Below are 26,927 nucleotides of genomic sequence, written 5' to 3'. Positions count from 1 at the left end.
CTTTCATTCCTGCCACTGAGCTACCCTCCTTCTCAGAACTGAAATTCTTAACTGGCATTAGGCAGTCAGAGAACCTCATTATTTATATTTGAAATATTTAAATTTGGGAAGGAGTGTACATTTTAGGGAGGAGAAGGTTCATGCTTTCATCAGATTATCAAAGGAATTTGTGACCCATTTATGTAGAGGGAAACTAAGGAAAACAGCCTACCTCCCCCCCCCCCCCCCCGAAAACTGGGAAATTAAAAGTATTCTGTTTTTTACCTACAGACTTATATATATGAATGTGGATTTCATGGTACTCATTGATGTTTTCTTTTAGGTTGAAGATGAGCTGAACAAAATTTGTGAAGCTGATCGAGTAGCCATTAAAGCCAACATCGTGCACCTGATGCTGAGCAGCCCAGAGCAAATTCAGAAGCAGGTAATGTATCTCTGCTTTTTAGGTAGGCTCCTGGGTACAACAGTCATCTGATTCATCTGTTCCTTCCCCAGTTGAGTGATGCTATTAGTATTATTGGCAGAGAAGATTTCCCTCAGAAATGGCCCGACTTGTTGACAGAAATGGTGAATCGCTTTCAGAGTGGAGATTTCCATGTTATTAATGGAGTCCTTCGTACTGCACATTCATTATTTAAAAGGTATTAATGTAGAAATTCATTTTCTTTATATGCTTTTTCTATGATATTTGCTATATAGTTATATTTTTGTGACTGTTCTTACTCCTTTGAGTAATACCATTCTAAATTAAGAGCATAAATCTTTTGGTTCATTATTATGTTGGTTTCTTCTCAAGTAACATGTTTATTTTATATTAGGCTATTGCCTGTGAAATAATTAGTTTTGATTCCTTTAAAAAGAAAACCAAGAATTCCCTTTGAATTTCAGGAAACCATCTAGTCATAGATGTCTGTCTACTCAAATGTTTAATGAACATCCGTCTTTGAAGACCTAAAGTGAGTAAACAAAATTTGTAAATTTATCTACTTTACCTTAATTTTCTAGATATCGTCATGAATTTAAGTCAAATGAGTTATGGACTGAAATTAAGCTTGTTCTGGATGCCTTTGCCTTGCCTTTGACTAATCTCTTTAAGGTATGGAATAATAAGAGATATTTTTAAATAACTTAGTATTTTAAAATTGCTTAAATTTTTGTGTAAATTTTGAAATGCTTGAAGGGTTATTTAGTAGAGTGGTTTTTCTTATGGAGGCAGCATTTATTTTGAAAACTTTCAAACCATTCAGAAGTAGAGAAGATGATGTAATGAACTCCCATTATGTAAGTATAACAATTACCCAATATTTTGGGTTTTTTACCTATTCCCCTACTTTTGTAGGAATATTTAAAAGCAGATCCTAGGCATCATATTATTTCACCCAAGTAATTATGTATCTCTAAAGAAAGAGATCCACATTTTGATTTGAATAGGTATTAAATTAATTATTTCATTTTTCAGTGCATAAGCTACTTTCCTAAACATGTTCTTGGTTTTTGTATAAGATTTGAAAAAGATGTTAATTCCTTTTTTACAGGAAAGAGGGTTTACACAGCTAATAGGGGCTGATCTTAAACCTAGTTGTTAGGGTTTTTTTATTTTGTTATGTTTATGTGGTACTAGTCATTTAACCCAGGAGTGCTCTACCACTGAGCAATTATCCCGTAGCGTTTTATATTTTCTATTTTCAGACAAGGTCTTGCTAGGTTTCCCAGGCTGGCCTCTTACTTGCAGTCTCCTGCTGTCGACTTCCAAGTCAGGGAGTTACAGGTGTGCACCACTGCACCTGGCTCAACCCTAGCTTTGTTTGTTTATTTGTACCAAGGACTGAATCCACAGGTGTTTTACCAGAAGTTATATCCCCCTGCCTTTTGAATTTCTTTATTGATTTTTATTTTTTAAGTGTCTTTATTTTATTTGTTTATTTTTATGTGGCGCTGAGGATTCAACCCAGTGTCTCACGTGTGCTCTACCACTGAGCTGCAGCCCCAGCCCTATTTTTTTTATTTTGAGACAGGGTCTCACTAAGTTGCTTAGGGTCTTGCTAAATTACTGAGGCTGGCCTCTTAATTTTGATCCTTCTGCCTCAGCCTCCTGAACTACTGGGATTACAGGCATGCACCACCATGCCTGACTCATACCAAGTCTTGCGCTAACTCCAGAAAAGCTGTTCATTTCTTATTTTCAAAGGAAAGGTTAGCTGGATGTTTGGCACTTCCCTGTAATCCCAGTGACTTGGGAGACTAAGGCAGAAGTATAGCAAATTCAAGGCCAGCTTTAGCAACTTTACAAGACCCCATCTCAAAATATTAAAAGGACTAGTGATTTCTTGGGGGGGGTGACTCAGGGGCACTCAACCTCTGAACCACACCCCCAGTCTTATTTTGTATTTTATTTAGAGACAGGATCTTACTGAGCTGCTTAGGGCCTTGCTAATTTGCTGAAGCTGGCTTTGAACTTGCAGTCCTCCTATCTCAGCCTTTTGAGCCACTGGGATTATAGGTGTGCACCACCACACCTGGCATTTAAAAGGACTAGTGATGTAGCTCAGTGGTAAAGCAGCCTTGGTGCCGTCCTCAGTAAAGCAAAAAAGGAAAAAAAAAAAAAAACATATATAAGAAGGTTATGTAATATTCAGTAATGTAGAGTATACACAGGGTTTCATAGTACATTTTTAATTACTATAATAAAATTAAGCAAAGTGGGATAATTGATTCCCCCCTATTGGATTGGTGAAGATGTTTATTTCTTTTTCATGATGTCAAAAATCTTAGCCAGCTGGGCTTACTGGTCTGTGATCCCTGCAACTTGGGAGGCTGAGACAGGAGGACTGCCAGTCTGCAATTTATTGAGGCCCTAAGCCACTTAGCAAGCTCTGTCTTGAAATAAGAAAAAAAAAAAAGAGCTGGGGACATAGTAGCCAAGGAATAAAGTAACCTTGGGTTCAATCCCCAGTACCCTACACATACACACACCCCACCCCCTGCAAAAAAAAAAAAGTCTTAACCATGTTACAGTGAAATATTCTGTGCCAAGTTCATTTGGTATAGAAATTGTACTACTTTTCCAGAGTGGGATATTTTGTTGAGAAAAGTTGTGTTTGTTTTATTTTTATTTATTTATTTTTTCTTCCTTTTTTTGGTTAATTTTGCTTGGGATTTTATCAATTCTGTAGATCAATTTGGGAAAGAAATTAGATCTGTAGAGTATTTAATTTTTAATGACTGGGTACACCTATTTATTTAGTTCTTAATTTTTCTCAACATTGGGTTATAGTTTTCTTAGTAGAGGATACGTATGTCTTTTGTTGGATTTATTTTGGAGCATTTTATTTTTTTTTTTTTCCAGATAGTGTTTAAATGGTGTTTTAAATTTTACTCTTGTGATACATAGGGTATATACATAATTTTATCATTTTGTAGAAGAATGTGGGTTTTTTGATTAAGTTTTGCATATTGACTTTATGTTTAGTTACCTTTCTAGGTTAACTCATTGGGTATAACTGTTTAGCTGAAGATTCTTGTGGATTTTCTTGTGAACACACTTGCATTATCTGCAAATAATGATGGTTTTATTTTTTCTTTTCCAATGCTTGCATACTTCTTTTACTTTGTTTTAGTACATTGTCTATGACCTTCAGCACAATGCTTTTTGAATTAAAGTGGTAATAGAAGGCATCTTTGTATTAGTCCTGATCTCAAGAGAAGGCTTCAATATTTCGCCATTAAGAATGATATATGCTGTAGTTTCATTGAGAAACTCTTAGTGTTACATCCCCTAACTCAAGGATATAGGAAGTGATATTTGCTGAGTGTCTTTTACATAGTAGGTGTACACAGAGTAGGACTTCTTATGTATATTTTCTCATTTGATTCTCATACTCTAAGATAGGCATTATTCACATGTAATGGTAAGGATATTAGGGCTCATAGTAAAATAACCTAGTTTCTTCAAATAACACTCCTTATGAGTAATAGAATCTGGGTTGTATGCAGATCTATCTTTCAAAACCTGTGCTTTTATATAGTGCTGTCTTGGTGTTAACTTTTATTAGAGTCTTGCACTGTGGAAGTTAGAGGTATGCCCCAAAATTTTGTAGATAAGCCTATTATAGTTAGAATAATGAGCAAAATTAGAAACAACATGTCAGGTGGCAGAGAAATTATTTAATGAGCATAAAAATAATTTTGTGTAATATATTTATATATATGTACATAGGTGATTGGACTGGTATAATTCATAATATTAGCATTAGATTTTTCCGAATGATGTTATGGATAAGGTAAAAATGTATACTTGTTTTTCAGTTACTTAACCATAAACTATGATTTAAAGCTACATTTTAGAGAAGAAATAGGAGTAGTGTCAGCAGAAAGCAAGGGTATTTCAGTAAGATGAGTGTGTGGGGTTTAAGACTAAAACCATGTTCCTAAATTCCTTTCCAAGGCCACCATTGAACTGTGTAGTACCCATGCAAATGATGCCTCTGCCTTGAGGATTCTTTTTTCTTCCTTGATTCTAATCTCAAAATTGTTCTACAGTTTAAACTTTCAGGTAAGTTTTCATTTAATTCCTGTCTGTCTTTTTTTTTTTTTTTTTTTGTTTTTGTTTTGTGATGCTGGTGATTGAACCCAGGGCCTTGTGCATGTGAGGCAAGCACTCTACCAACTGAGCTATGTCCCCAGCCCTCATTTAATTTCTTGTTTTTTATTTTCTCTTTCTTTTTTAATATTTATTTTTTAGTTGTAGTTGGACGCAATACCTTTATTTTTATTTATTTATTTATAAATGTTTTATTAGTTATTGATGGACCTTTATTTATTTGTTTGTTTGTATGTAGTGCTGAGAATCGAACTCAGTGCCTCACACATGCGAGGCAAGTGCTCTACCACTGAGCCACAACCCCAGCCCCGTTCTTTCTGTTTTTGATGTCAAACATAATCCAGTGGATAAAGACTTCTGTGCCAGTATTAATTTTTCTGAAGGAAAACTTTTTCTGGCTCTCCTTTTTCTCTCTCCTTCCTTCTTTCCTTTCTTCTTCCTTCCCTCCCTCTTTTCCTTCCTTCCTGCCTTCTTTCTTTATTTCATGAGATTATGTCTTGCTGTGTTGTCCAGGCTGGCCCCAAACTCCTGGACTCAAGAAATCTTCCTGCCTCAGCCACCCAAGTAGCAGGAAGTAAAAGTATGCACCACCATGCCATGCTCTTCCTATTCGTCATGAACTTTATCCAGTTTTGTTTGGTTCAATACTGGGAATTGAATCCATGCCTTTCACAAGCTAAGCAAGCACTCAACTAATGAGCTCTTTTTATTTTGAAAGAGATCTCACCAAGTTGCCCAGGCTGGACTTGAAATTGTGATCCTTCTACCTCAACCTCCTTAGTAGTTGAGATTACAGGTGTGCACCACTGTGCCTGATTCAGTCTAATGGAGGTTTCGTGGGAGAAAATAACTTTCTTTTGGATCCAGTAAGTTAAGGGAGCCTCACATCCCATGTCACCCTTTTAGAGTATACTATTTGATTGAAGGCACTGAGAAATTAGAACTAAGGTTTCCTCTTTTGTTCATTTGCATGGATATTAACATTAGAGCAACAATATTTTGGCTAGGGGTCCCTGGCTAGCTTGTACAAAAGGGCTTTTATTGGAAGATATGGGGAAGATAGAAGACTGAAGTACCAGGCTTCAAAGAGGAAAAGAACTTTTGTTAATAGCAAGAAAGGCCTGGAGTTTTTCTGTGCTGAAGCGCTTGCCTTGCAAGTTTGAGGCACTGAGTTCGATCCTCAGCACCACATACATATAAATAGATAAAGGTACTGTATCCATATACAACTCAAAAAAAAGGCCTGGTTACTGTGTTGTTATTGAGATTGTAGCCTCCAATCATTTTTTTCTGTTTGAGATTCATTAATTTTAAGATTCAGAGCTCCAGGACCAAGCTAAGGGTGCTAACTGACACAGGGTGCTGTATATTAAGAAAAAGAAGGATTTCGTCTTTTTTTTCTTTTTTGACTATCGTGATTGAGCCAAGAGGTGCTTTACCACTGAGCTACATCCCCAGGTTCTTGATAAATTGCCTAGGATGGCCTGAGGCTTGAGGTTCTCCTGCCTCAGCCACTATGCACAGCTAGGATTTGGCCTTTTTATTATTCATAGGCAGTAATGAACTTATCCTCACATCATGACTACACTCATAGTGGTAATGCATTACCCAGAAGAAAATTGTATTCTCTTGGGTACAATAGAAGAAAACAGCCCAAGTGATATGCCCCACGTACGTGTTTAACTACATGGCAGTTTGAGAAATTTTTACTTAAATGAATACTGTTTTATATTATACCTTCTTTTGAGTTCTGTTTCTTTTTTAATAGAATTGGATCTTTATTTGTTTACATGTGATACTGAGAATTGAACCCAGTGCCTCACACATGCTAGGCAAGTGCTCTGCCACTGAGCCACAATCCCAGCCCCTGAGTTCTGTTTCTTAAAAGGAGAAATGAAGCTTGGGAAACACAAGGAACCCAAAGGAGGCGTCATCTCTCTTAGGGGGTTGTTCCTAAGAATGGAGTATTGTACTGTGCCCCAGGAAATCAGCAACTATATCAGATAGTGTGTTTGAGTCTGAATTGCTCATCATCTTACAGTAAGTGCAGTAGTTCAGAAAGAAAAGGGGCATATTGGTAAGCACTGGGCTTTTTTTTGTACTGGAGATTGAACTCAGGGGTACTTAACCACTGAACTGCATTACCATTCCATTTTATATTTTATTTAGAGGCAGGGTCTCACTGAGTTGCTTAGTGCCTCACTTTTGCTGAGGCTGGCTTTCAATTCTCCTGCCAAAGCCTCCTGAGCTGCTGGGATTATAGGCATGCACCACTGCCCCCAGCAAAAACTGTCATTTAAGGAAAGGCACTGTGTAATGTGGCTGAACCTTGAAGAAGTAAATAGATTGGGATTGGGTAGAGGGTATCACCATTTGTGATGAAAATACACAAAAAGAGGAAAAGAGTGGTTTATTCAGCTGCCACAGACCTAGCTGGAGCAGAGAATTCTTGTCATAATAAATAACGTTTTTCAACAGCAGTTTGGACTTAAGCCCATAGGCATGCATAAAATGTTTGTTGTGATAGAGAAATTTATTGAATAATATACTTATTATTTTTTTAATTGAAAGTTTCAAGTCAATATAATTATTTTTAGGATCTTCCTGAATTTTTTGAAGATAATATGGAAACTTGGATGAACCATTTTCATACCCTGTTGACACTGGATAATAAGCTTCTACAAACTGATGTAAGTACTTAAATTGTTGCATAAATAGCATTTTTCTTTCATTAAGAGTTGTTTGGGTACCCTCTGAAAACCTGTTTGTTCCAGAATGTTAATAGATAGAATTCTACAAGTGCAAGTAATTTCTTCTGTTTGATAGTCCATATTTGGTTATGTATAATATGTTTAAAAAAAAAAAGTCATATTTTGGACCTGGCTTAAGTTACAGTGTACAGATAAGGCTATTTTATTACATTATTGAAAGTAAAGCTTTAAAGTAGTCACAAATATTCTATGAAATAAGTTACTTGTCTTTGAATATTCTTACAGAAATTTAGACCTATAATGTTAGCCTCTTTTTAAAAAAATCATTCATAGGTTGGGCAACAGGGAAAATTGCAAACGTTCATAATATGTAAAGTTTTCTGATCTGGGTTTTGTAGTATGTACTTTTCAACATATAGTGCTTATTTTGTGCTGCCCATTTGCTCATGTATTAATATATTCCAGATCTACTTCTGCTGGGCCTGGTGGTGCATGCATGTAATTCCACCTACTTGGGAGGGGAAGGCAAGAAGATTGCAAGTCAGAGGCCAGCCTGGGCAATTTAGTGAGACCTTATCTAAAAAAATGAAAACGGTTTGGTATATAGCTCAGTGGTAGAGCACCCCTGTGTTCATCTCTAATACCTTTAAAGCAAACAAACAAACTTTTAGGGGCTGGATTGTGGCTCAGCGGTGGAGCACTTGCCTACCACGTGTGAGGCATGGTTTCCATCCTCAGCACCACATAAAAATAAATAAAATAAATAAAGATACTGTGTCCATTTTAAAAAATAAAATATTTAGAATGTATAGCAAACCAGATAAAACAAATGAGAATTAGTAGTTCAGATTTTGAAGGTGGGATACACAAAGGAAAACAGACCATTGCTGTATTTAAAAAAAAGTCTGCATTTGAGTAAGTTAAAAGAAACAAAAAAGATGTGCTCCTGTAAAATAATTATGTTAGTCCACTAAGAACATTGTTGAAAAAAAAACCAAAAAATTCCACTCCTTCAAAAAACAAAGATTTTCTTCACACTTGCATCTGCAATAAATTTAGGTTTTAAGGAACAAACTGTGATGTCTGGCCCAAATCACTGTCACAGTTAGGTTAGGGTGAAGACATTTTCCATAACTGGCCAGCTAGTAAACATTTTCTGCTTGGTGCAGCCAGATGGTTTGTGTTGCTGTGATGCTGCAGTTGTGTGAAAGCAGCCAGAAACAGTGCTATAAGGTATTTGAATGAGCATGGCTGTTTTTTAATGGTAGTTCTCTATTTTATAACCAAACACTGTATGTGAGAATCCTGTAGCATTAGCTTTTTTGTGGGTAGGGACAAAAGATGTGCAAATGCACATCTTAATATATTTGAAATGATAAACCTTTTGGGAGAAGGCAACAAGGATGTATCTTAACTATTACAGAGAGTGTGATGTGCTCTTTATCATTCAGGTTTCTATAATAGGCATTTTTTTTCAGTGTGATATGGAAATATTTTGTAATTCTGCAATCAGAAGAAAAGGATTTTTTTTTAATTTGAAAACTTTGAGGCTACTTGTAGTGATTAATAAGAAATATTTCACTGTTTTTTTGGCTTTTTTTTTTTTTTTTTTTTTTTTTTTTTTTTGATACTAGGAATTGAATTTAGGGACATTCTCCCACTGAGATATATCCCTACCCTCTCCAGTCCTGGGTTTTTGTTTTGTTTTGTTTTTATTTATTTTATTTATTTTTTAATATTTATTTTTTAGTTCTTGGCGGACACAACATCTTTGTATGTGGTGCTGAGGATCGAACCTGGGCCGCACGCATGCCAGGCGAGCGCGCTACCGCTTGAGCCACATCCCCAGCCCCTTAATATTTATTTTTTAGTTTGACACAGTATCTTTATTTTATTTTTTTATGTGGTGCTGAGAATCGAATCCGGTGTCTCACGCTTGCTAGGCGAGCGCACTACCACTTGAGCCACATCCCCAGCCCTTTTTTTTTTTTTTTTTTTTTTAATTTTGAGACAGAGTCTTACCAAGTTTTCCTGAGGCAGGGCTCGAACTTGTGATCCTCCTGCCTTACCCTCTCCCGGGTTGCTGGGATTACAGGTGTGAGCCAATGTACCCATCAGATTGTTGGCATAGATGTAGTTTACTATAATTGATTTAAATTTAAATTTTAAAAGTCTCATTCAGGGCAGGGGTTTGGCTCAATGGTAGAGTGCTCGTCTAGCATGTGCGAGACACTGGGTTCGATCCTCAGCACCACATAAAAATAAATAGGAGTCTCACTCAGAAATTACTCCCCTTATTTATGGTAGAGAATATGGAAACTTGGATAAACAATTTGTAAACCATTAAAGTCACATGTTTTGAGTTTTATTTCTTTTATGTAAGGATGAAGAGGAAGCAGGCTTATTGGAGCTTTTAAAATCACAGATCTGTGATAATGCTGCTCTCTATGCACAAAAGTATGATGAAGAATTTCAGCGGTACCTGCCTCGTTTTGTCACAGCCATCTGGAATTTACTAGTTACAACAGGTCAAGAGGTTAAATATGATTTGGTAAGATGGTGGTGGAGAGAAATGAAAGATATTTCCTTTCCCCCCGACCCTTCCTCAAAAATGAACTGTTTGGTTTTGTTTTTAAAATATTCTTATTTTTTTGCTTTGTTTCAGTTGGTGAGTAATGCAATTCAATTTCTGGCTTCAGTTTGTGAAAGACCTCATTATAAGAATCTGTTTGAGGACCAGAACACACTGACAAGTATCTGTGAAAAGGTTATTGTGCCTAACATGGAATTTAGAGGTAATTAAAGTGTGTTAGCATAAACTTCAAAAGTCTTCGCTTCATTTTTTTGAAACATTCAATATAATTGATTACAAGATGATATAGTCAAATAAAACTCCTTGCAGGTTATTTATTGCCTATTTTCTAAACCAAGGCAGAAAATGGGGCATCTGTGACATAAGTCTTGCTGTAATGGGCTTGCTGTACCTGTAAGGTTTGTTTTGTTTTTGTTTTTTTTTTTTTTTCATAAAAATATTGATTAAGTCTTTGAATATCTTACACAGAAGAAATATAGGTTCTCAATTTATGGAAAAGATTCGGTTTTGTTGATTTAGTGCTTCACCAAGGCAATACCTGTTTTTCAAACAGTGGAAATGTGATTTAACTAATTATATACAGATCAAAACCCACTTAGTTTGTGTTTAAAGGTAAATAGTTCTAAGAGCCTCTATTTGTATGTATGCCTCTTCTCATAGTTGTAAAGAAAAGTAGTGAAGATGGAAGGGATTAGGTTTTATATTACAGTAAGTGATTGCTTGTCAATCTGGAACAAAATGGTAAATTAAAGACAGTAGGTGTGAGGTTTTATTTCCTTCTGTGTTTTCTTAAAACTACATTTAAAGGACAGATCTTTATTCTGATATTGTCTGCTATTCTGCTACTTGTTTAAATGACTTATCAAAAAATGGTGAGTATGGTTATTTTTGTTTTTGTTTGTTTGTTTTAATGTCCTTATCTGGAACAATATAAAGTCAGCATTCCTGGATTGATCTCCAACACCCACTTTTGAAAGTTCTTTTTTTTTTTTCCTCCTTTTTAGTTTTTAGTTGTGGGTGGGCACAATATCTTTATTTTTACGTGGTGCTGAGGATCGAACCCAGTGCCTCACGCGTGCTAGGCAAGCGTGTACCACTGAGCCACAACCCAGCCTCCCACTTTTGAAAGTTATTAGTGACAGTCAATTCCAGGGACACTCAGTGTCTCAAAGCTGTGGAGATTACCTAATACTAGTTTTTCATTGTGATGGTTTCTACTCAAGGTGATGATGTAAAGAGTATTTGAAGAAGTCATTAGATAGGAAAGTATGCTTCGCTGTATCTTCTGGAAATGATTGTAAATTTCAACTTTCTTGGTAGCTGCTGATGAAGAAGCATTTGAAGATAATTCTGAAGAGTATATAAGAAGAGATTTGGAAGGCTCTGGTGTGTATTTTTTTTTTTTTTTTTTTTTTCACTATAAATCTTTTAGGACCACTTTTAAGTCTATTTTCCATGGGGAGGAGTAGGAGCTAGGATAAGGATTTGTACTAACAACGGTATTCCTCCTTTAACTTGAACAGCTTTAAAAAACAGCACTTACATGCCCTGCCCAAAAGTATCAAATTGAATCATTTGCCCTATTTTATATTCTAGGTAATGTTTATGATAATTCTATGAACTCCTTGGTTTTATTCTCATTTTGTGTTTCTTATGGAGGGAGACAATATTCTTTTTATGATTTGCATTGTTGACAGTTATTGGGTGGCAATTTCTTTTTTATATAAGCTGGATCACTTGTTATATTTCCTTTTGACTTTGTAGATATTGATACTAGACGAAGGGCTGCATGTGATCTGGTGCGAGGATTATGCAAGTTTTTTGAGGGACCTGTGACAGGAATCTTCTCTGGTTATGTTAATTCCATGCTCCAGGAATATGCAAAAAATCCATCTGTCAATTGGAAGCACAAAGATGCTGCCATTTACCTGGTGACATCTTTGGCATCAAAAGCCCAAACACAGAAGGTAAATCTTTTCAGTGTAGTTTTCTTTCTGTAACAGAGGTCAGTAACCACAGAATTTAAAAAGGAATAATCTCTCTCTCATAATACAATTTGTTTCACAAGATAACCTATTGGTTCTGATAAAAAATACCAGAGAAAGATAGCTTTCTCTTGATGTATTAAGCACTTAAGTTTCTTTGTTTTTTTAACATTTATTCTATTTATTTATTTTTATGTGGTGCTGAGGATCGAACCCAGTGCCTCACATGTGCAAGGCAAGCGATCTACCTTTGAGCCATAACCTCAGCCCCAAGCACTTAAGTTTCTTTACAGATGCCACATTTGTTATTATTATGTTTATACACTGACACTCACTGTATAAACATGATTAACTTGAACTTAGCTATTCAGTTTAGACAAGTTTCTTTGTTGTCTGTTAAGATAATCTTGTTTTATATATAAACTGTATTTTGAAATGTTCATCTGCGTTTTTATTGTGCTTTTCTAATATTGATTAAATATCTGCTTTGGTTATATATGCAGGCATTTAGTGTTATTTTACCCTGTTACAAATTTCCTTTTCAGCATGGAATTACTCAAGCTAATGAACTAGTAAACCTGACTGAGTTCTTTGTGAATCATATCCTCCCTGATTTAAAATCAGCTAATGGTGAGTTTTGTGGGATGTTTTCTTTCTTACAACTTGTACTATACCTGAAATTTTTATTTTTATCAGTATACTATGAGGTTATGACATAATAAGAACTCTTTGTGTTACCATGATACTCAAAAAAAAAATTTAGATTTTTTTTTGTTGTTGTTGTTGTTGTAGATGGACGTGATACCTTTATTAATTTATTTTTATGTGGTGCTGAAGATCAGACCCAGGGCTTCACATATGTGAGGCAGGTGCTCTACCACTGAGCCACAACCCCAGCCCTGAAATTGACTTTTTAATACTTTTTAATGTGTGTAGTACTCAGTATTAAACCTAGGACTTAGTGCTTACTAGGGAAACCTCTACCTCTGAGCTATATCACCAGCCCTTTTTTAAAAAAAATAAATAAATAAATTTAAATTTACATTTCTTTCTAAGTTATCCAAGCTGACCTTAAATTTGTAATCTTTTGTTTTGGGTGGGACTACAGATACGTTTTCTTCTTCTCTTCCCCACCCCCTTTTTTGGTACCAGAGTCACTTAACAACTGAGCCATGTCCCTGGGCCTTTTTTTCTTTTTTCTCCTTTCTTTAGAGAAACAGGGTCTCACTGCTGAATTGCTTGGGGCCTTGCTAAGTTGCTGAGGCTGGCTTTGAACTCAAGATCCTCCTGCCTTAGCTTCCTGACCTGCTAGGATTTTAGATGTGCCCGGCTTAAAATGAACTTTGTTTATTTTTATTTTTTTATTTTTTAGTTGTTGATAGACCTTTATTTTATTCATTTATTTATATGCGGTGCTGAGAATCAAACCCAGTGCCTCACGTGTGCAAGGCAAGCACTCTACCACTAAGTTACAACTTCAGGCCCTTGAAATTAACTTTTTTTTTTTTTTTTAAATGAGTTGTAGATGAACACACAGTATCTTTTCACACAGGATCGAATCTACTGCCTCACACATTCGAGGCAAGCACTTTACCACTGAGCTATAGCCCCAGCCCTTGAAATGAACTTTTGATAGAGAGTATGTTGTTTATTTGGAAGGAAGATAGGGCTAAGTGGACTGAATCTTAATTTGTTATCATGTATCAACAGGAATTATTCTGTGGTTTCCTTTTCCTTACCATTTGAAAAATGAACTCTTTCTAGGCGCGGTGGCACACACATGTAATCTAAGTGGCTCAGGAGGCTGAGGCAGGAGAATCCTGAGTTCAAAGCCCGTCTCTGCAACGGCGAGGCTCTAAGCAACTCCGTAAGACCCTGTCTCTAAATAAAATACAAAATAGGACTGGGGATGTGGCTCAGTGATCGAGTGCCCCCAAGTTCAATCCCTGGTACCAAAAAAAGAAAAAAAAATTCTTAAAACTTGAAGTACAATTTCAAAGTGCTTGTAACTGATAAATAAAAACATATATATATATTATATAATATATATTATTATTATTAATACCTTTATTTTATTTGTTTGTTTTTATGTGGTTCCCAGGATTGACCCAGTGCCTCACGCATGCTGGGCAAGCGCTCTACCATTGAGCCACAACCCCGGCCCAAAACAGATAAATTAACAACAGTTTTCCTATTTTTATGAGTGTGTATTATTCTAGATTAAGATAATCCCCCCTTTTAAAATACTTTTTTAGTTGTAGTTGGACACAATACCTTTATTTCATTAATTTATTTTTATGTGATTCTGAGGATCAAGCCCAGAGCCTCACATGAGCTAGGCAAGTACTCTACCACTGAGCCACAACCCCAGCACCACACTCCTTTTTATTCCCCTAATACTGGAGATTTACACTGAGATATATTTCCAGCCCTTTTTATTTTTTTATTTTGAAACAGGGTCTCACTAAGTTGTCGGGCTGGTCTCGAACTTATTATCCTCTTGCTTCATTCAGCCTCCTGCGTCCCCAGGGGATTATAGGCATGCACCACTGTGCCTGGCAAAATAATTCCTTTTTCAAAAAAAAATTTTTGGAAAATTTACATTTACCTAGATGTAGACAGGGTATTATAATGAGCTTCTGTGTGATCATCATCCCTCTTTAATAACTGGGAAGTGTTTTATCCCTTTCATTGATTTATTTTCCCACCACTAGAGTAATTTAAAGCAAATCTCAAAGAATGATCTTGATTCAGTATAGCTGGTATTCTGGGAATGTATTTGCACATGGCCCAAATCACTTTTTTTTTTTTTTAAGTTGTTGATGGACCTTTATTTTTTTAAAAAAATTTATTTATATGCAGTGCTGAGAATTGATCTCAGTGCCTCAGTTGTGCTAGACAAGCACTCTACCACTGAGCTATACCACCATTCATTTTAATGATTGTACAAGTAATATGTGTTCATCTGTTTAGAAGCTTAAAGGCAAGGGGAAGATAAAATTCTTTATAATCCTGCCTGAATTAGTGGCTACATAGTAGGTCATGATATAATTAAGTATACTTTAATTACTTGACATTTTAGTTATTTTTTAAAACTCATTGTTGTAACTCATTTGGAGAGTAACTATCCTTATCACTTACGTAACTTTAACTTATTTTTTTTTAATAGTGAATGAATTTCCTGTTCTTAAAGCTGATGGTATCAAATACATTATGATTTTTAGGAATCAAGTAAGTGCCTTTTTATTTGTTACGCCACTTAGGAGTTTTATCACAAATACCAGCTTCTCTAATCTGTGCCATCATATTTGATATCTACACCTAACCAATCCAACCTTAACTCTTTAATAACTTAGGATTTCAGATGATGCTTAATTTTCCTTTGGCATCTTGCCTTTTTATAATGGCTTCGTTAAAAATTGGAATACAAACAGTGTTCCCACTTTACTTATGATTATGTCTCAAATCTCTTAATTTAAAAGAGATCCTTTCCCCTCCCCCTTGTATGCCTGTTACTTGTCAGTCATTCATCTGGAAAGTCTCCTGCACTCTGCTGATGACTGATTGCACCCCAGTGGTACTCTAGCTTGTTCCTCTGTTTCCCTGCATGCTTATGTATTGGTAGAGTTGGAGATTTGAATTGGGAGGAATATGAATGTATTGTAAGTACCCTTTGATTTCATGAGGACATATACAGTGACTTATATTTACTTTTAGAGTGATTGGTGGATTCAGGTGAAGAACTTTCCATTACCAGTTTTTAATTTCATTTTAAAAATCAAGGTATACTTTGTATAATATGAAATTCACTATCTTAACATTTATGTACTTCAGTGGTATATTCATTATGTTGTACAACCACCACCTCTATGTTGTAGTGGATGTTAATTACCAGTTCGAACAGGAAACACAGGATAAATTTTTACCTGCCTCCTCCCTCCCCCATTAGTTTTCGTAGTAATGAGCTGGTGCCTTAGCAACCCCAAAAGATGACAGGTGATGGTTTTAAGGGTATTGCAGTTGTCCATCTTTGGGCCTCTTCACATAGGTTTCTGTGACTTGTCCTCAACCCAGGAGCTTTTAGTAGCCTCCATTCTTTTGTATATAACAAGATATTCCAGGCTCTTGTACATTTCCTGGCCAGACCTAAATTAGCTTGGGGCAGGGGTGTGTAATGGTCAAAGATATCTGTGAAAATTTCATTAGTAGTCAGAAAAATAAATGTGTACTTTTAATTCATTTATATTTTGTCTTTTTTTAAAAGGGGGGAGTTTTATTTAGAGATCATTATGTCTGAGTACTAGGCACATTACTAAAGAATTACCACTGGTTCTAGGCTTTTTCATAGGGGAAGAGCCCGAAAATACATTGACAATGAAATAAAATTGTTCCTGATTCAATTTAAGATTATGTAAGGTATTTTAAAACTTTTAAAAATGTTACATTTATGTCTAAATTACTTATTTGCCTTATCCTAAAATGCGTAAGTAGTTTCAAAATAATTACCAATATTTTCACTATAGTAAGACTATTGAATGCAATTTGATTTTTTTGTGGTCCTTTATATCCTTGGGATATTAGCCAATATATATATAGTCCCCCCCCAAAATAAAAAGGATTAAATTATCTTGAAATTATTCATAAATATGACTCTTAATATTAGTGAACTCTTAGTCTGCTTCTCCATGATCTTGCCCTTCTATGGCATGTTCACTTCTCTATAAGATTTTGCTCTGATGACACTTTTGTGCTCAGAGAAAGAATTGGAAGATAGAGTGAGAAGGCCAATGGAGTCCTGATGTGGAGGTAGAAATTCTGACTTCTCTAAATTGTCACCTCCCATTATAACAGAGCTAGAAGAAGAGGAGAAGAAAAGACTTGTTTCTAACATCAGTAAATCCTTGTCTTCAGATGATCTTTTACTCAAAGATAGCACTCTTGGATATTTTTTAGGTACCAAAAGAGCATCTATTAGTCTCTGTTCCTCTCTTAATCAATCATCTTCAAGCTGAGAGCATTGTCGTACACACCTACGCAGCCCATGCCCTCGAAAGGCTGTTCACTATGCGTGGACCTAACAACGCCACTCTGTGAGTTCTGGATTCCAAGCGGGTTAGATATTTTTAGCTTGGGGCAGGGGTGTGTAATGGTCGAAGATAGCTGTGAAAATTTCATTAGTAGTTAGACAAATAAATGTGTACTTTGTCTTATTCCAAAAGGATTTGAAGCAGCTTACCAAATAGATACCTGCTTGCTTTATTTATTGTTTATTTAAGTGCTGGGGGTTGGAACCGGAAATGCTTTTCCACTGAGCTACATTCCTAGAACTTTTTATTTATTTCGAGACAGGGTTTCACTTAGTTGCTAAGGCTGGCCTTTGAATTTTGTGATCCTCCTATCTTAGCCTCCCAAGTCTCTAGGAACATAGGCGTAAAATAGATGCATTCTGACAATAAAGTTAAATAAAGTAGAATAAAGAAAAATAATGGTGGTAAGATTAATAAATAGAACTGTGTATCTGAAGATCCTATATAGTAAAAGAAATTCTCAATTTTACCTGGAGTCTTCTAGCAGCCAAGGGAAAGAGGGAGACAGGGACCTAAAATACTCAGTGTCTATGCGATTCAGATGAAAACAATTCCTCAGAAGGCCTTTCAATAGGAGGTCTTCAGTTAAGAGTGCTGTGAGGTAGTGGTACTCTCAGTTCTGAAAACTCAAACGGTTGAGTCAAAGTGATTGTCTGGAGACCAAGAAAGGCGCTCTTCTGGCCTGATCCAAGGATGGGATGTGGACGAGCGCCTGTGATCCCAGCGACACACCGAGCCCAGACGGGAGGATCACAAGCTCCAGGCCTGCCTGGGTAATGAAGCAAGATGCTATCTTAAAAAGATTTAAAAAAAAAAAAAAATAACGACGACAAAAGAAAAAGGGTGGGGGGCGCCCCTGGGGGTGTATATCATTGGTGGAAAGCCCCAGGTTCAGTCCCCCTGTACTTCCCACCTAGTCCCCCCAAAAAGGCTGAAGAATGGTGGGCTGCTCATGTTGTGGCCATTCTGCACAGTGTGTTCATTGAGATTGAGCTCTGGGCAGGAGACGGAAGACAGTTGTAGTTCCACCAAGAACTTGGTGTAGATGCTCTTTGGTCACTTGAAGGGTTGAAAGGACATCCTTTCGGGAGAGTCAAGCCATTCACCTGTCTTCTGGCCCAGAACTGATGCAAAAAATATCTGCTCCACCCCAGGGAAAAACAGACACAGATCCCTGAAATTTGAGTGCTGTTCGTGTTCATTGAACAATGAACCAACGATGCCCTTTGCAGTTTTAGATGGTTTTGGGTTCACCTGGTTTCTTGGTTTGATCAATTGTGTTTCATCCCACATGTGCCTAATTTGGAGCTTAACATAAGTATGTGTAAAAAATTCTTCCAAAGCTGTCTACCAACTGTCGGTGGTGGGAGATGGCTCAGTTTTATGCCAAGAAGTATGATTTAGTAGTTGCCAGGGGTATTCCTGTGATGAGCTCAAGAGTTTGTAGTGACTGAAAGCTGTTTTTTCATCTATAGTTTTACAGCTGCAGAAATCGCACCGTTTGTTGAGATTCTGCTAACAAACCTTTTCAAAGCTCTCACACTTCCTGGCTCTTCAGAAAATGAATATATTATGAAAGGTAGGCCTTCTCCCTGGTGTACAGATGTGACTAAGTGTCTGACCTCAGAGCACAAGGGCAAACCCTCAATATTGTTTACCTAGGTATAGGTAGGTTTAAATACTTTAAAGTAAAAATAATGGCTTCTTTATTAATAACTGTTCTCAGAACCATTTTGCCTACGCTTAATATTGAATCCCTTACAGAAAACATAGCAAACTGTTTTTTCTTTCCTATGTTGAGTTTCTGAGGGCAAATATCAGATCATGTGGCAACTCTGCCTGTATGCTGCGCTAGGGCTCCGTGAAGCACGGGTGTGCATGACAGGCTCCCAGGGGTCCCTGAGGAGGGCGCCCTGGTGCCAGCTCTAGCTCAGGGATAAGCTTCGCTCTCTTCACTGTTGCATCCCAAAAACAGAGTGTGTGGGTCACAGGAAATGCTTTCCAAACAAACTGGCCCTGATCCTTCCTGCTTGGGTCACGACTCCTGGGGAGTCTATTTGTGCATCTCGGGGTGTTTGTGGGTTTCCAGCACCTTGAGTGTCTATGGTCTTTGTCGCTGTGTTCCTGGGGGACCTGGGAATGTGCAGTGTGACGCCTGCTCTACCGCACAGCTGTGTGGGTGAAGCAGGATTCTGCCAGCCCAGGGCAGGCAGGCTCACCCGTCCTGCACCCCTCTAACCCGTTAGGGAAGCATACAAGCAGTGGGAAGATGAGATTATTTATAATCCTGCCTGAGTTGGTGGCTACACAGTAGCTCATTTCTCCGGGAAGTGCTGTCTAAGCTGAGGTTTGGGGGGGAGGCAGAGGTGTGCGTCTTCAGCTCAGCCTGAGGAATCAAGCCTGTGTGCATTTAGAGGCGAGAGATCACTCTCTGCCCCTTAACCTGGCACATGCTAGGTGCCTGGCCATCAACATTTATTCTGGAAGTGACGTTTGTGGAAAGAGAACTGTCACACACAGTTAGCTTGCAGATACACTTCTCTCCCATGCCAAATTGTTTTAGGCATCTGTTAATGAGCAGCATTTTTGTAGTATGGACTCTGGTTTTATATGTATTTTCAGATTTTTTTTCTTGGATTCCTAATCTCTTTTTGAGGGAAACAGGCGCTTTTGCTCTCCGTCTGCTCCGGGCCAAGGTCCTTCAAGCTAGGGCTAGCCATTTCTGCCAGTGGTGCAAAATGAGAAGCCTGAGGCAGTTCCTGCCCACACCTGGCGGCTGCTCCTTCCCTCTCTTTGTCCGCCTCTTGAGTCATCTAGTTATTTTTTATTGTCACTTTTAAAAATCTTTACGTTTTGGGCCTTCTGGAAGTACTCAGTATTCCCCAGCTAAATTTTGTTGTCAACCCCTGTCCTAAGAACAGGAGGGGAAAATTACTTTTAAATGCAGAGAGCTGTTTTGGGGGGTATTTGAGGAGTTAGTGGGCTTTCCCCCTCCAGTCACTGTTTTACCCTAAGGTTTAACTAGACTCTTTGTTTTGCTCTTTTTGTATTTTACAGCTATCATGAGAAGTTTCTCCCTCCTGCAAGAAGCCATAATCCCCTATATGCCTACTCTCATCACTCAGCTTACCCAGAAGCTGTTAGCTGTTAGTAAGGTAACGGCTGATTTTGAAAGTGAGGTGGTTTTTCCCTTGCTCCAAACTGTTGGCCCTTGAACTCAGGCCTAGGTGAAGTGTCGGGGAAGGTCTGTGCCTTCTACTGACCAGCAGCTGATGTGCTTTTCTGAAAGCCGAGGATAGAACAGGTCCTCTTTTAAGTATAGACTCAGATTTTGTTCTCATTGTAACACCTTTGTGTAAAAAATCAAGAAAGTACAAATGAACTAAAATTTAGATGGGAGAAGATAAGCTTTGTATGGGCATAAAAGAGAGTATTTATCTACAAAATGACAAACCATAGTTCTTGTGTCTCTTGTTCCTTGCTCTTACGTCCCCAAAATGAAGTTTACTCTTTTGGCCAAAATTTTACATATTTTGATTCATGTGTAAATATTAATACTAAATTTTAAAAATAAAAAATAATTTTGAGGTGGACGATTTTTACAGATGCTAATTTCTAGCTACGCTATGACAAGATAAATTCGAATGAAGTGTGAGAGGGACTTGAGAAACGAGTAGTTATTTTTCAACTGAGTTTTAGGTAAAGAATCTACTTGGGGATGGAGGGAGAAGAGAATAGATTCCCTGTCGCTGCCCGAGTACACTCTCGTCGTTTGGCTTAATGTGCTTGGTATGCGTTCCTTGCAAGGTGAATTTTCATTGGAGGAAAATAATTTCCTTGCTTAAAAAGAAAACTGAAAACTGTTGGGTGTGGAGGGTCATCCCTCTGTGACACGGCATGAGACCCACTGGTTGTAAGATCCGTGCGGAGCAGGATTTGGTGTCCCGGCTCTGCTCAGGTCCCGCATGCACCACTGTCTCCAAGAGCACACAGGCGTAAGACATGTCTCCAAGGTAGGGACTGAGGCTTCTGTAATCACTTCTCTTACGGTGGACTTTTGACCATTAAAAAAAAAATCCAGACAGGGCTGGGGTGTAGCTTAGTGGGAGCATGTTTGTCTAACATGCTTGAGGTCCTGGCTTCCATCCCCGGTGCTAACAGGAAGAAAGAAAGTAATCCAAACAAATAAGTATTAATTTAGTGGATTTTTTTCCCTTAATACTCATTTTTTAAGATATGTTTTAGAAAGGTTAGGTGTGTTTTATGTTTAATGATATTTATTATAGTCACTTGGATTATGAGAGGAATAATTAGGTTTGGGGGATTCTCTTGGGTTTTTCTGATTTCAGAACCCGAGCAAGCCTCACTTCAATCACTACATGTTCGAGGCCATCTGCTTGGCCATAAGGATAACCTGCAAAGCCAACCCTGCTGCAGTGGTGAACTTTGAGGAGGCTTTATTTCTGGTGTTTACCGAAATTTTACAAAATGATGTACAAGGTAGGGAACCTGCGTTTTTGGTGATGGGCGGAAGCCAGATGGTGGCACTTTGCGGCTCTGCGAGGTGCGCCTGCGCCCTGGAGCCACTGCCTCTGGGGCCAATGGCTGCTTCTACTTTGTTTGACAGAGTTTATTCCGTACGTCTTTCAAGTGATGTCTTTGCTTCTGGAAACGCACAAAAATGACATCCCGTCTTCCTACATGGCCTTATTTCCTCACCTACTACAGCCAGTGCTTTGGGAAAGAACAGGGAACATCCCTGCCCTGGTGCGGCTGCTCCAGGCGTTCCTAGAGCGTGGCTCCAACACCATAGCCAGCGCCGCAGCTGACAGGATTGTGAGTGGGGCGTGTTTAGAATTCCAATTTTCTAAGGTAGCTTGAAGAAACTAGGAATGGTAGGATTTTAGTTTTTCTTTGTTTAAAATAATTAAATGTTATAAAATGAAAAGTAATAAGTAGGAAATGTTAATGTATGGTTTAATCCTTGAGTTATTACTTACGTGTATTCATGGCGGGAGAAAAAACGCAGAAAGGTTAATTTCAAGAACTTAACTTAGGGGCTTTTTACAGTGGGATTTCCCCCCTACCCTTCAGAAGTAAGAACTAAAGAGAAAAGGAAAAGTAGAATATTCAGCGTGAACCCTTTTCAAAGTATGTATCGCCTGTTTGGGAATAATTAATCTTTACCTCTTAAATTGTTTATCATTTGATCTGTTGTAGCCCGGGTTACTGGGTGTCTTCCAGAAGTTGATTGCATCAAAAGCAAATGACCACCAAGGTTTCTATCTTCTAAATAGTATAATAGAACACATGCCTCCGTGAGTATGACTACATGACCTTGTGCATTTAATCAGGTTTTTGTTAGGTGCTCAGAAAAATGCTGGATTTTCATTGTTGTTTATTCAATTCTTTAGTGAATCCGTTGACCAGTACTGGAAACAAATTTTCCTTCTACTGTTCCAAAGACTTCAGAATTCCAAAACAACAAAGTTTATCAAGAGTAAGTAAATTATTTTGGGTGATTTACAGCAGCAGATGGAAATTAGCCTAAAACCCTTAAACTTTGTGATTAGATAATGTACTTTTTATCCTTTGTAAACTTTGCATAGAAAATACCTTGAAAATGTGTTTTGCTAACTGTAGTTTCAAACGGGTTATTATGCTCCATAGTTTGCTTTATATTAAGTTTAGGTATTAAAACCCTTTTCCAGTAGAAATAGTGTAAAGAAATACAAATCAGAGATTGCACATAAAGGTTTATAACATAAAGACAGAAATCTCTAGGTTAAATTGCCTCAGAAGATAAATGCAATGCCAAGGGTAGTTGCTGGTTTAATGATTTTGCATGGGTGGTGAGTCCTTCTCCTGACATTCTGCATTTTCTCTTAACAGGTTTCTTAGTTTTTATTAATTTGTATTGCATAAAATATGGGGCGCTAGCATTACAAGAAATATTTGATGGTATACAACCAAAGTAAGTTGGGTTTTTATTAAATTTTGTTTTTAAAAGAGTATGGTTTGACCAGTATCTATTTAAGGGGTGATTTCACGGTTCTTGGTTTGGGGGGTAGTTAGTATCTTTGTTGTTTCTAAAATATTCTTAGGTGTGGAATTGTAAAGAAAGAACCCTGTGATCATTTTCCTAATTCTCAAAAAGTTCCCTAACCTCTGGCATTCTCTCTGCTATGTCAGATAACACAAAGTACTGTTATCTTTATCTTATTTTTTTAGTTGTAGTTGGACACAATACCTTAATTTTATTTATTTATATGTGGTGCTGAGGATTGAACCCAGGGCCTCTCATGGGCTAGGCTAATGGTGTACCGCTGAGCCCCAGCCCCTCATAGAATTTATTAAAGCATAAGTGTGAAAGATTTTGCATCATTTAGAATTGTTGAAAACAATTACTTCCAGTGTCTTTTCAATAATATATAATGATTGGCCAAATCATTTTTTAAAAAATAATGGGGCTGGGGATGTGGCTCAAGCGGTAATGCGCTCGCCTGGCATGCGTGCGGCCCGGGTTCGATCCTCAGCACCACATACAAACAAAGATGTTGTGTCCGCTGAAAACTAAAAAATAAATATTAAAAAATTCTCTTTAAAAAAAAAAAAAAAGTCATTAACATGGACACTTAAAGTTATATAAGCAAACAAATTTGTGAAGTTTATGATCCAGAAATGTTTTAAAACCAGGTATCCCCAGCTCTTATAATTCTTTATTTTGAGACACAGCTGACTTGCCTGGGCAGGCCTTGAACTTGCCGTCTTCCTACCTTAGCCTCCAGAGTCACTGGGATTCCAGGCGTCACTGTGCTTGACTGATTGGGTGGGTGTTTGTTTTTGGTACCAGGCATTGAACCCAAGGCACTTGACCACTGAACCACCTCCCCACCCCACCCCCCCTTTTTTTCCTTCTTCTTCTTTTTTTTTTTTTTTAATTTGATATCTTGCTACGTTGCTGAGGCTGGCTTTGAACTTGTGAACCTCCTGAACCTCCTGCCTCAGCCGCCCAAGCCACTGGGATTGTAGGCTTGCACCACTGTGCCAGGCTCTGATGCTGTAGTTTAAAAGCATAAAAGACCAGAACCAAACAAAGCTGCAAAGCTTCTCCTTCATAATCATGTGGGTGAGGTTTATTCACAAAAGATGGTGGCAGTTGACCATAGGGTAGAGGTTGATAGGGAGGTTTTTAGTTCAGCTAACCAATAGTAGGAGTCTTTTTATTTAGCAGTTTACTCACTTCATAAAGAGTCACTGAGTACAAATAAAAATATTCAACCCTATTTATAGTGGTAATATTATTAACATTGAGTGTTTATTTTGCTATTGGTTAACAGAATGTTTGGAATGGTTTTGGAAAAAATCATAATTCCTGAAATTCAGAAAGTATCTGGAAATGTAGAGAAAAAGATCTGTGCTGTTGGCATAACCAAATTACTAACAGAATGTCCCCCAATGATGGATACCGAATATACCAAGCTGTGGTAAGTGCTCCATGCCGAGCTTCTCCCCTGGTACTGTCAGGTCTAAGCCATGGGTTGTGCATCCCTCTGAGCCTAGAAGGGTCCTGTTTTATGGTTATTATGTTTTATGGTGGTGGTTCACGGGCCTTCTTCAAGGGCTGTTCTAGATGATTTCCAAGACTGTTTTGTGACAGCCTTAACCAAGAAAGCCCCGCCAAGCCGGCTTTTGAATTTAGAAATAGGAACTTTGGGGGCAGGAGAGGCGCCTGCCTGTCAGCACAGGTGTCTCGGTGGCTTTCCTCTTCTTGACCTCTCACCTCTGCTTCTTCCTTTTGGATCTACGCAGGCAGCTCTTCCCCAGAGTGATCTGGCAGCTGAGTGCTCGCTTTTCTAACTAACCTCCTATCATTCATTCAAGCTCCTTGGTTTGGTTTAACATTGAATTGTTTCTTAAAAATAAATTGAGGTGCTCTTGCCAAAGGAGTTGAAGGTTTCTGGATAGGAGTTAGCACTGTGGCCATCTTACTTCCAAAATTCCCTTCCTGCTCCTCAGACTGGGGAGTCTAGTTTTATTTCTTGGAGGAGTTGTTGCTTTTAAGTCTTTGAAGTGTTTTCTCGAGCTTTTGTCTCGTTTTCTTCCACACTAGGACTCCTTTATTACAGTCTCTGATTGGCCTTTTTGAGTTACCCGAGGATGACACCATTCCAGATGAGGAGCATTTCATTGACATCGAAGACACCCCAGGTTACCAGACTGCCTTCTCACAGTTGGCATTTGCTGGGAAAAAAGAGCATGACCCTGTAGGTCAGATGGTGAACAACCCCAAAATTCACCTGGCACAGTCACTTCACAAGCTGTCTACCGCCTGTCCGGGAAGGGTAGGTGTCTCTGTGTCACAGAGCTTTGGCTGGTGGAAGCGAGAGGATAGTAGAGTGGTTGGGTGTGTGTTTCCACTGGGCAGGTGATCATACTGCAGCCCACCGAGTTTAGATCTGAAGTATATTTTTTAATTTAAATGATGAGTCCTTTTTCCGTATTATATACAGCAAGTATATTCTAAATGAAGGTTTTAGGAGTGAAAATAAAAGGAGAAAAATCCTTGAATGGAAATGTGTTTCTCAGTATAAAATAATCCTGGCACTTGTATTTTTACATTAAATGGTGGATCGTGGTGTAAATCTCATGCAGCTGTGTAGCTGTACTATGTGTGACCTGATTTTGTTTTGTTAGGGAGGTCTTCAGACACAGAAACAGCTCAATAACCTGTCACAGACTCGGCTGTGATGGTCACCAGGACTTGGCCTTCTCCTCTCATTTTTTTTTTTTTCTTTGTAGAGAATTTTAGAGCAAGTATTAGACATCATGTCATTTCACCCTGAGTACTTCATTGTGCCTCATGAACCAATAAGGACTTTTCCAGCATGTGGTTTCCCTCTCTTGCAGGTTCCATCCATGGTGAGCACCAGCCTCAATGCGGAAGCGCTCCAGTACCTCCAAGGCTACCTCCAGGCAGCCAGTGTGACACTGATGTGAGCTGCGTTTTCCTAACTGGCTAAACCCAGCACGGTTTCTTAGGAAATCACAGACTTCTGAGCACGGTTGCATTTAAACAAAAATGCAAGTTTTCCTTTTGAATGTGTCATAGATTCCATCTTGTAAAGGATATTAAATGTTGCTTTAAGCTGAACCTTGAGCAAATTAGGTGGTTTGTGTGATCCTAAATATAAGTGGGTGGCTTTTCTAGTTTTCAGCTTCAAGGGATAAGTATTAATAGTTCAGCGTCTGACATTGATTTGAACGTCTGCATGAGTTGGATAATTTTAAGTTTTTGCAGACACCACCTGTGGAGGCTTCTTCTGTTACTAAATCCTTTATTTTGAAGCTGTTGCCATTCGTGTTTCTCTCACCCTTTGTAATTTTTTGTCTGTTTTTCTTTAAGCTTTTATTGGAAATGTAAGAATCACTTGTGTAACTTGCCAGGCAGCACACATTTAATAGTTACAAGTCTGTAATCAGCAATAAAGTAAACCCTAAGACGTGCATCTAAGAACATCACAAGGGTAGGTTCTTGGTGCTGTCTGATACTTTTATAATGAAGAACTTCTTCAGATTCTCCCCCCTCCCCTCTAGACTCCATAAAATCCTGATTTCTAAACCAGTTCAATCCCAATTAATCTTTTTTTTCCTTTTTTTAATGTCTGTATACACACAAACACACACAGAGGGAACGGAGGCATGTAAATTTAGGACTGAACCCAGGGCAACAGCATGAGTTTGGGACAGGCACTTCCTGCTATGGGGGACGTCCTCTGCTGGCTCCACAGGTGGGCACCGGAGGGTGCCTGAGACAGTGGGATGGTGAGATCTTTTCCAGTCCCCTTCCTTCTGAAGGTCAAAGGTGTCTTGACTTCCGCTTCATGGAATCTGAGGTCTAGGGCAGCCAGGCTGCACTGGCTCTCTGGTGGCCTGGCCTGCAGAGTTCTG

General features: G+C 38.1%; 1 protein-coding gene across 1 annotated transcript in view; it reads left to right on the top strand.

Moving 5' to 3' along the window:
- The window catches only part of Cse1l (chromosome segregation 1 like), a 43,637-nt gene extending 17,507 nt beyond the window's left edge, over window positions 1-26,130 (top strand). Inside the window, exons 4-25 of the mRNA XM_046433888.2 lie at window positions 323-424; window positions 496-641; window positions 1,006-1,096; window positions 4,445-4,552; window positions 7,198-7,290; window positions 9,695-9,862; window positions 9,977-10,106; window positions 11,225-11,290; window positions 11,669-11,871; window positions 12,435-12,519; window positions 15,059-15,120; window positions 16,843-16,979; window positions 18,452-18,555; window positions 20,034-20,131; window positions 21,326-21,476; window positions 21,604-21,812; window positions 22,197-22,294; window positions 22,391-22,476; window positions 22,869-22,950; window positions 24,317-24,463; window positions 25,090-25,321; window positions 25,887-26,130. Coding sequence (XP_046289844.2) covers window positions 323-424; window positions 496-641; window positions 1,006-1,096; window positions 4,445-4,552; window positions 7,198-7,290; window positions 9,695-9,862; window positions 9,977-10,106; window positions 11,225-11,290; window positions 11,669-11,871; window positions 12,435-12,519; window positions 15,059-15,120; window positions 16,843-16,979; window positions 18,452-18,555; window positions 20,034-20,131; window positions 21,326-21,476; window positions 21,604-21,812; window positions 22,197-22,294; window positions 22,391-22,476; window positions 22,869-22,950; window positions 24,317-24,463; window positions 25,090-25,321; window positions 25,887-25,976 — 2,688 coding nt within the window. The 3' untranslated portion in view covers window positions 25,977-26,130. The remainder of the gene's footprint in view (window positions 1-322; window positions 425-495; window positions 642-1,005; window positions 1,097-4,444; window positions 4,553-7,197; window positions 7,291-9,694; window positions 9,863-9,976; window positions 10,107-11,224; window positions 11,291-11,668; window positions 11,872-12,434; window positions 12,520-15,058; window positions 15,121-16,842; window positions 16,980-18,451; window positions 18,556-20,033; window positions 20,132-21,325; window positions 21,477-21,603; window positions 21,813-22,196; window positions 22,295-22,390; window positions 22,477-22,868; window positions 22,951-24,316; window positions 24,464-25,089; window positions 25,322-25,886) is intronic.
- The last annotated feature ends 797 nt before the right edge of the window (window positions 26,131-26,927 follow it).

Source organism: Marmota monax, unplaced genomic scaffold (genome assembly GCF_021218885.2).
Source record: "Marmota monax isolate L192 unplaced genomic scaffold, Marmota_monax_Labrador192_F-V1.1 WCK01_AAM20220418_F8-fsc00014, whole genome shotgun sequence".
NCBI lineage: Eukaryota > Metazoa > Chordata > Mammalia > Rodentia > Sciuridae > Marmota > Marmota monax.
The sequence above is the reverse complement of the archived record's forward strand: the minus strand, read 5'-3'. Positions and strand labels throughout refer to the sequence as shown.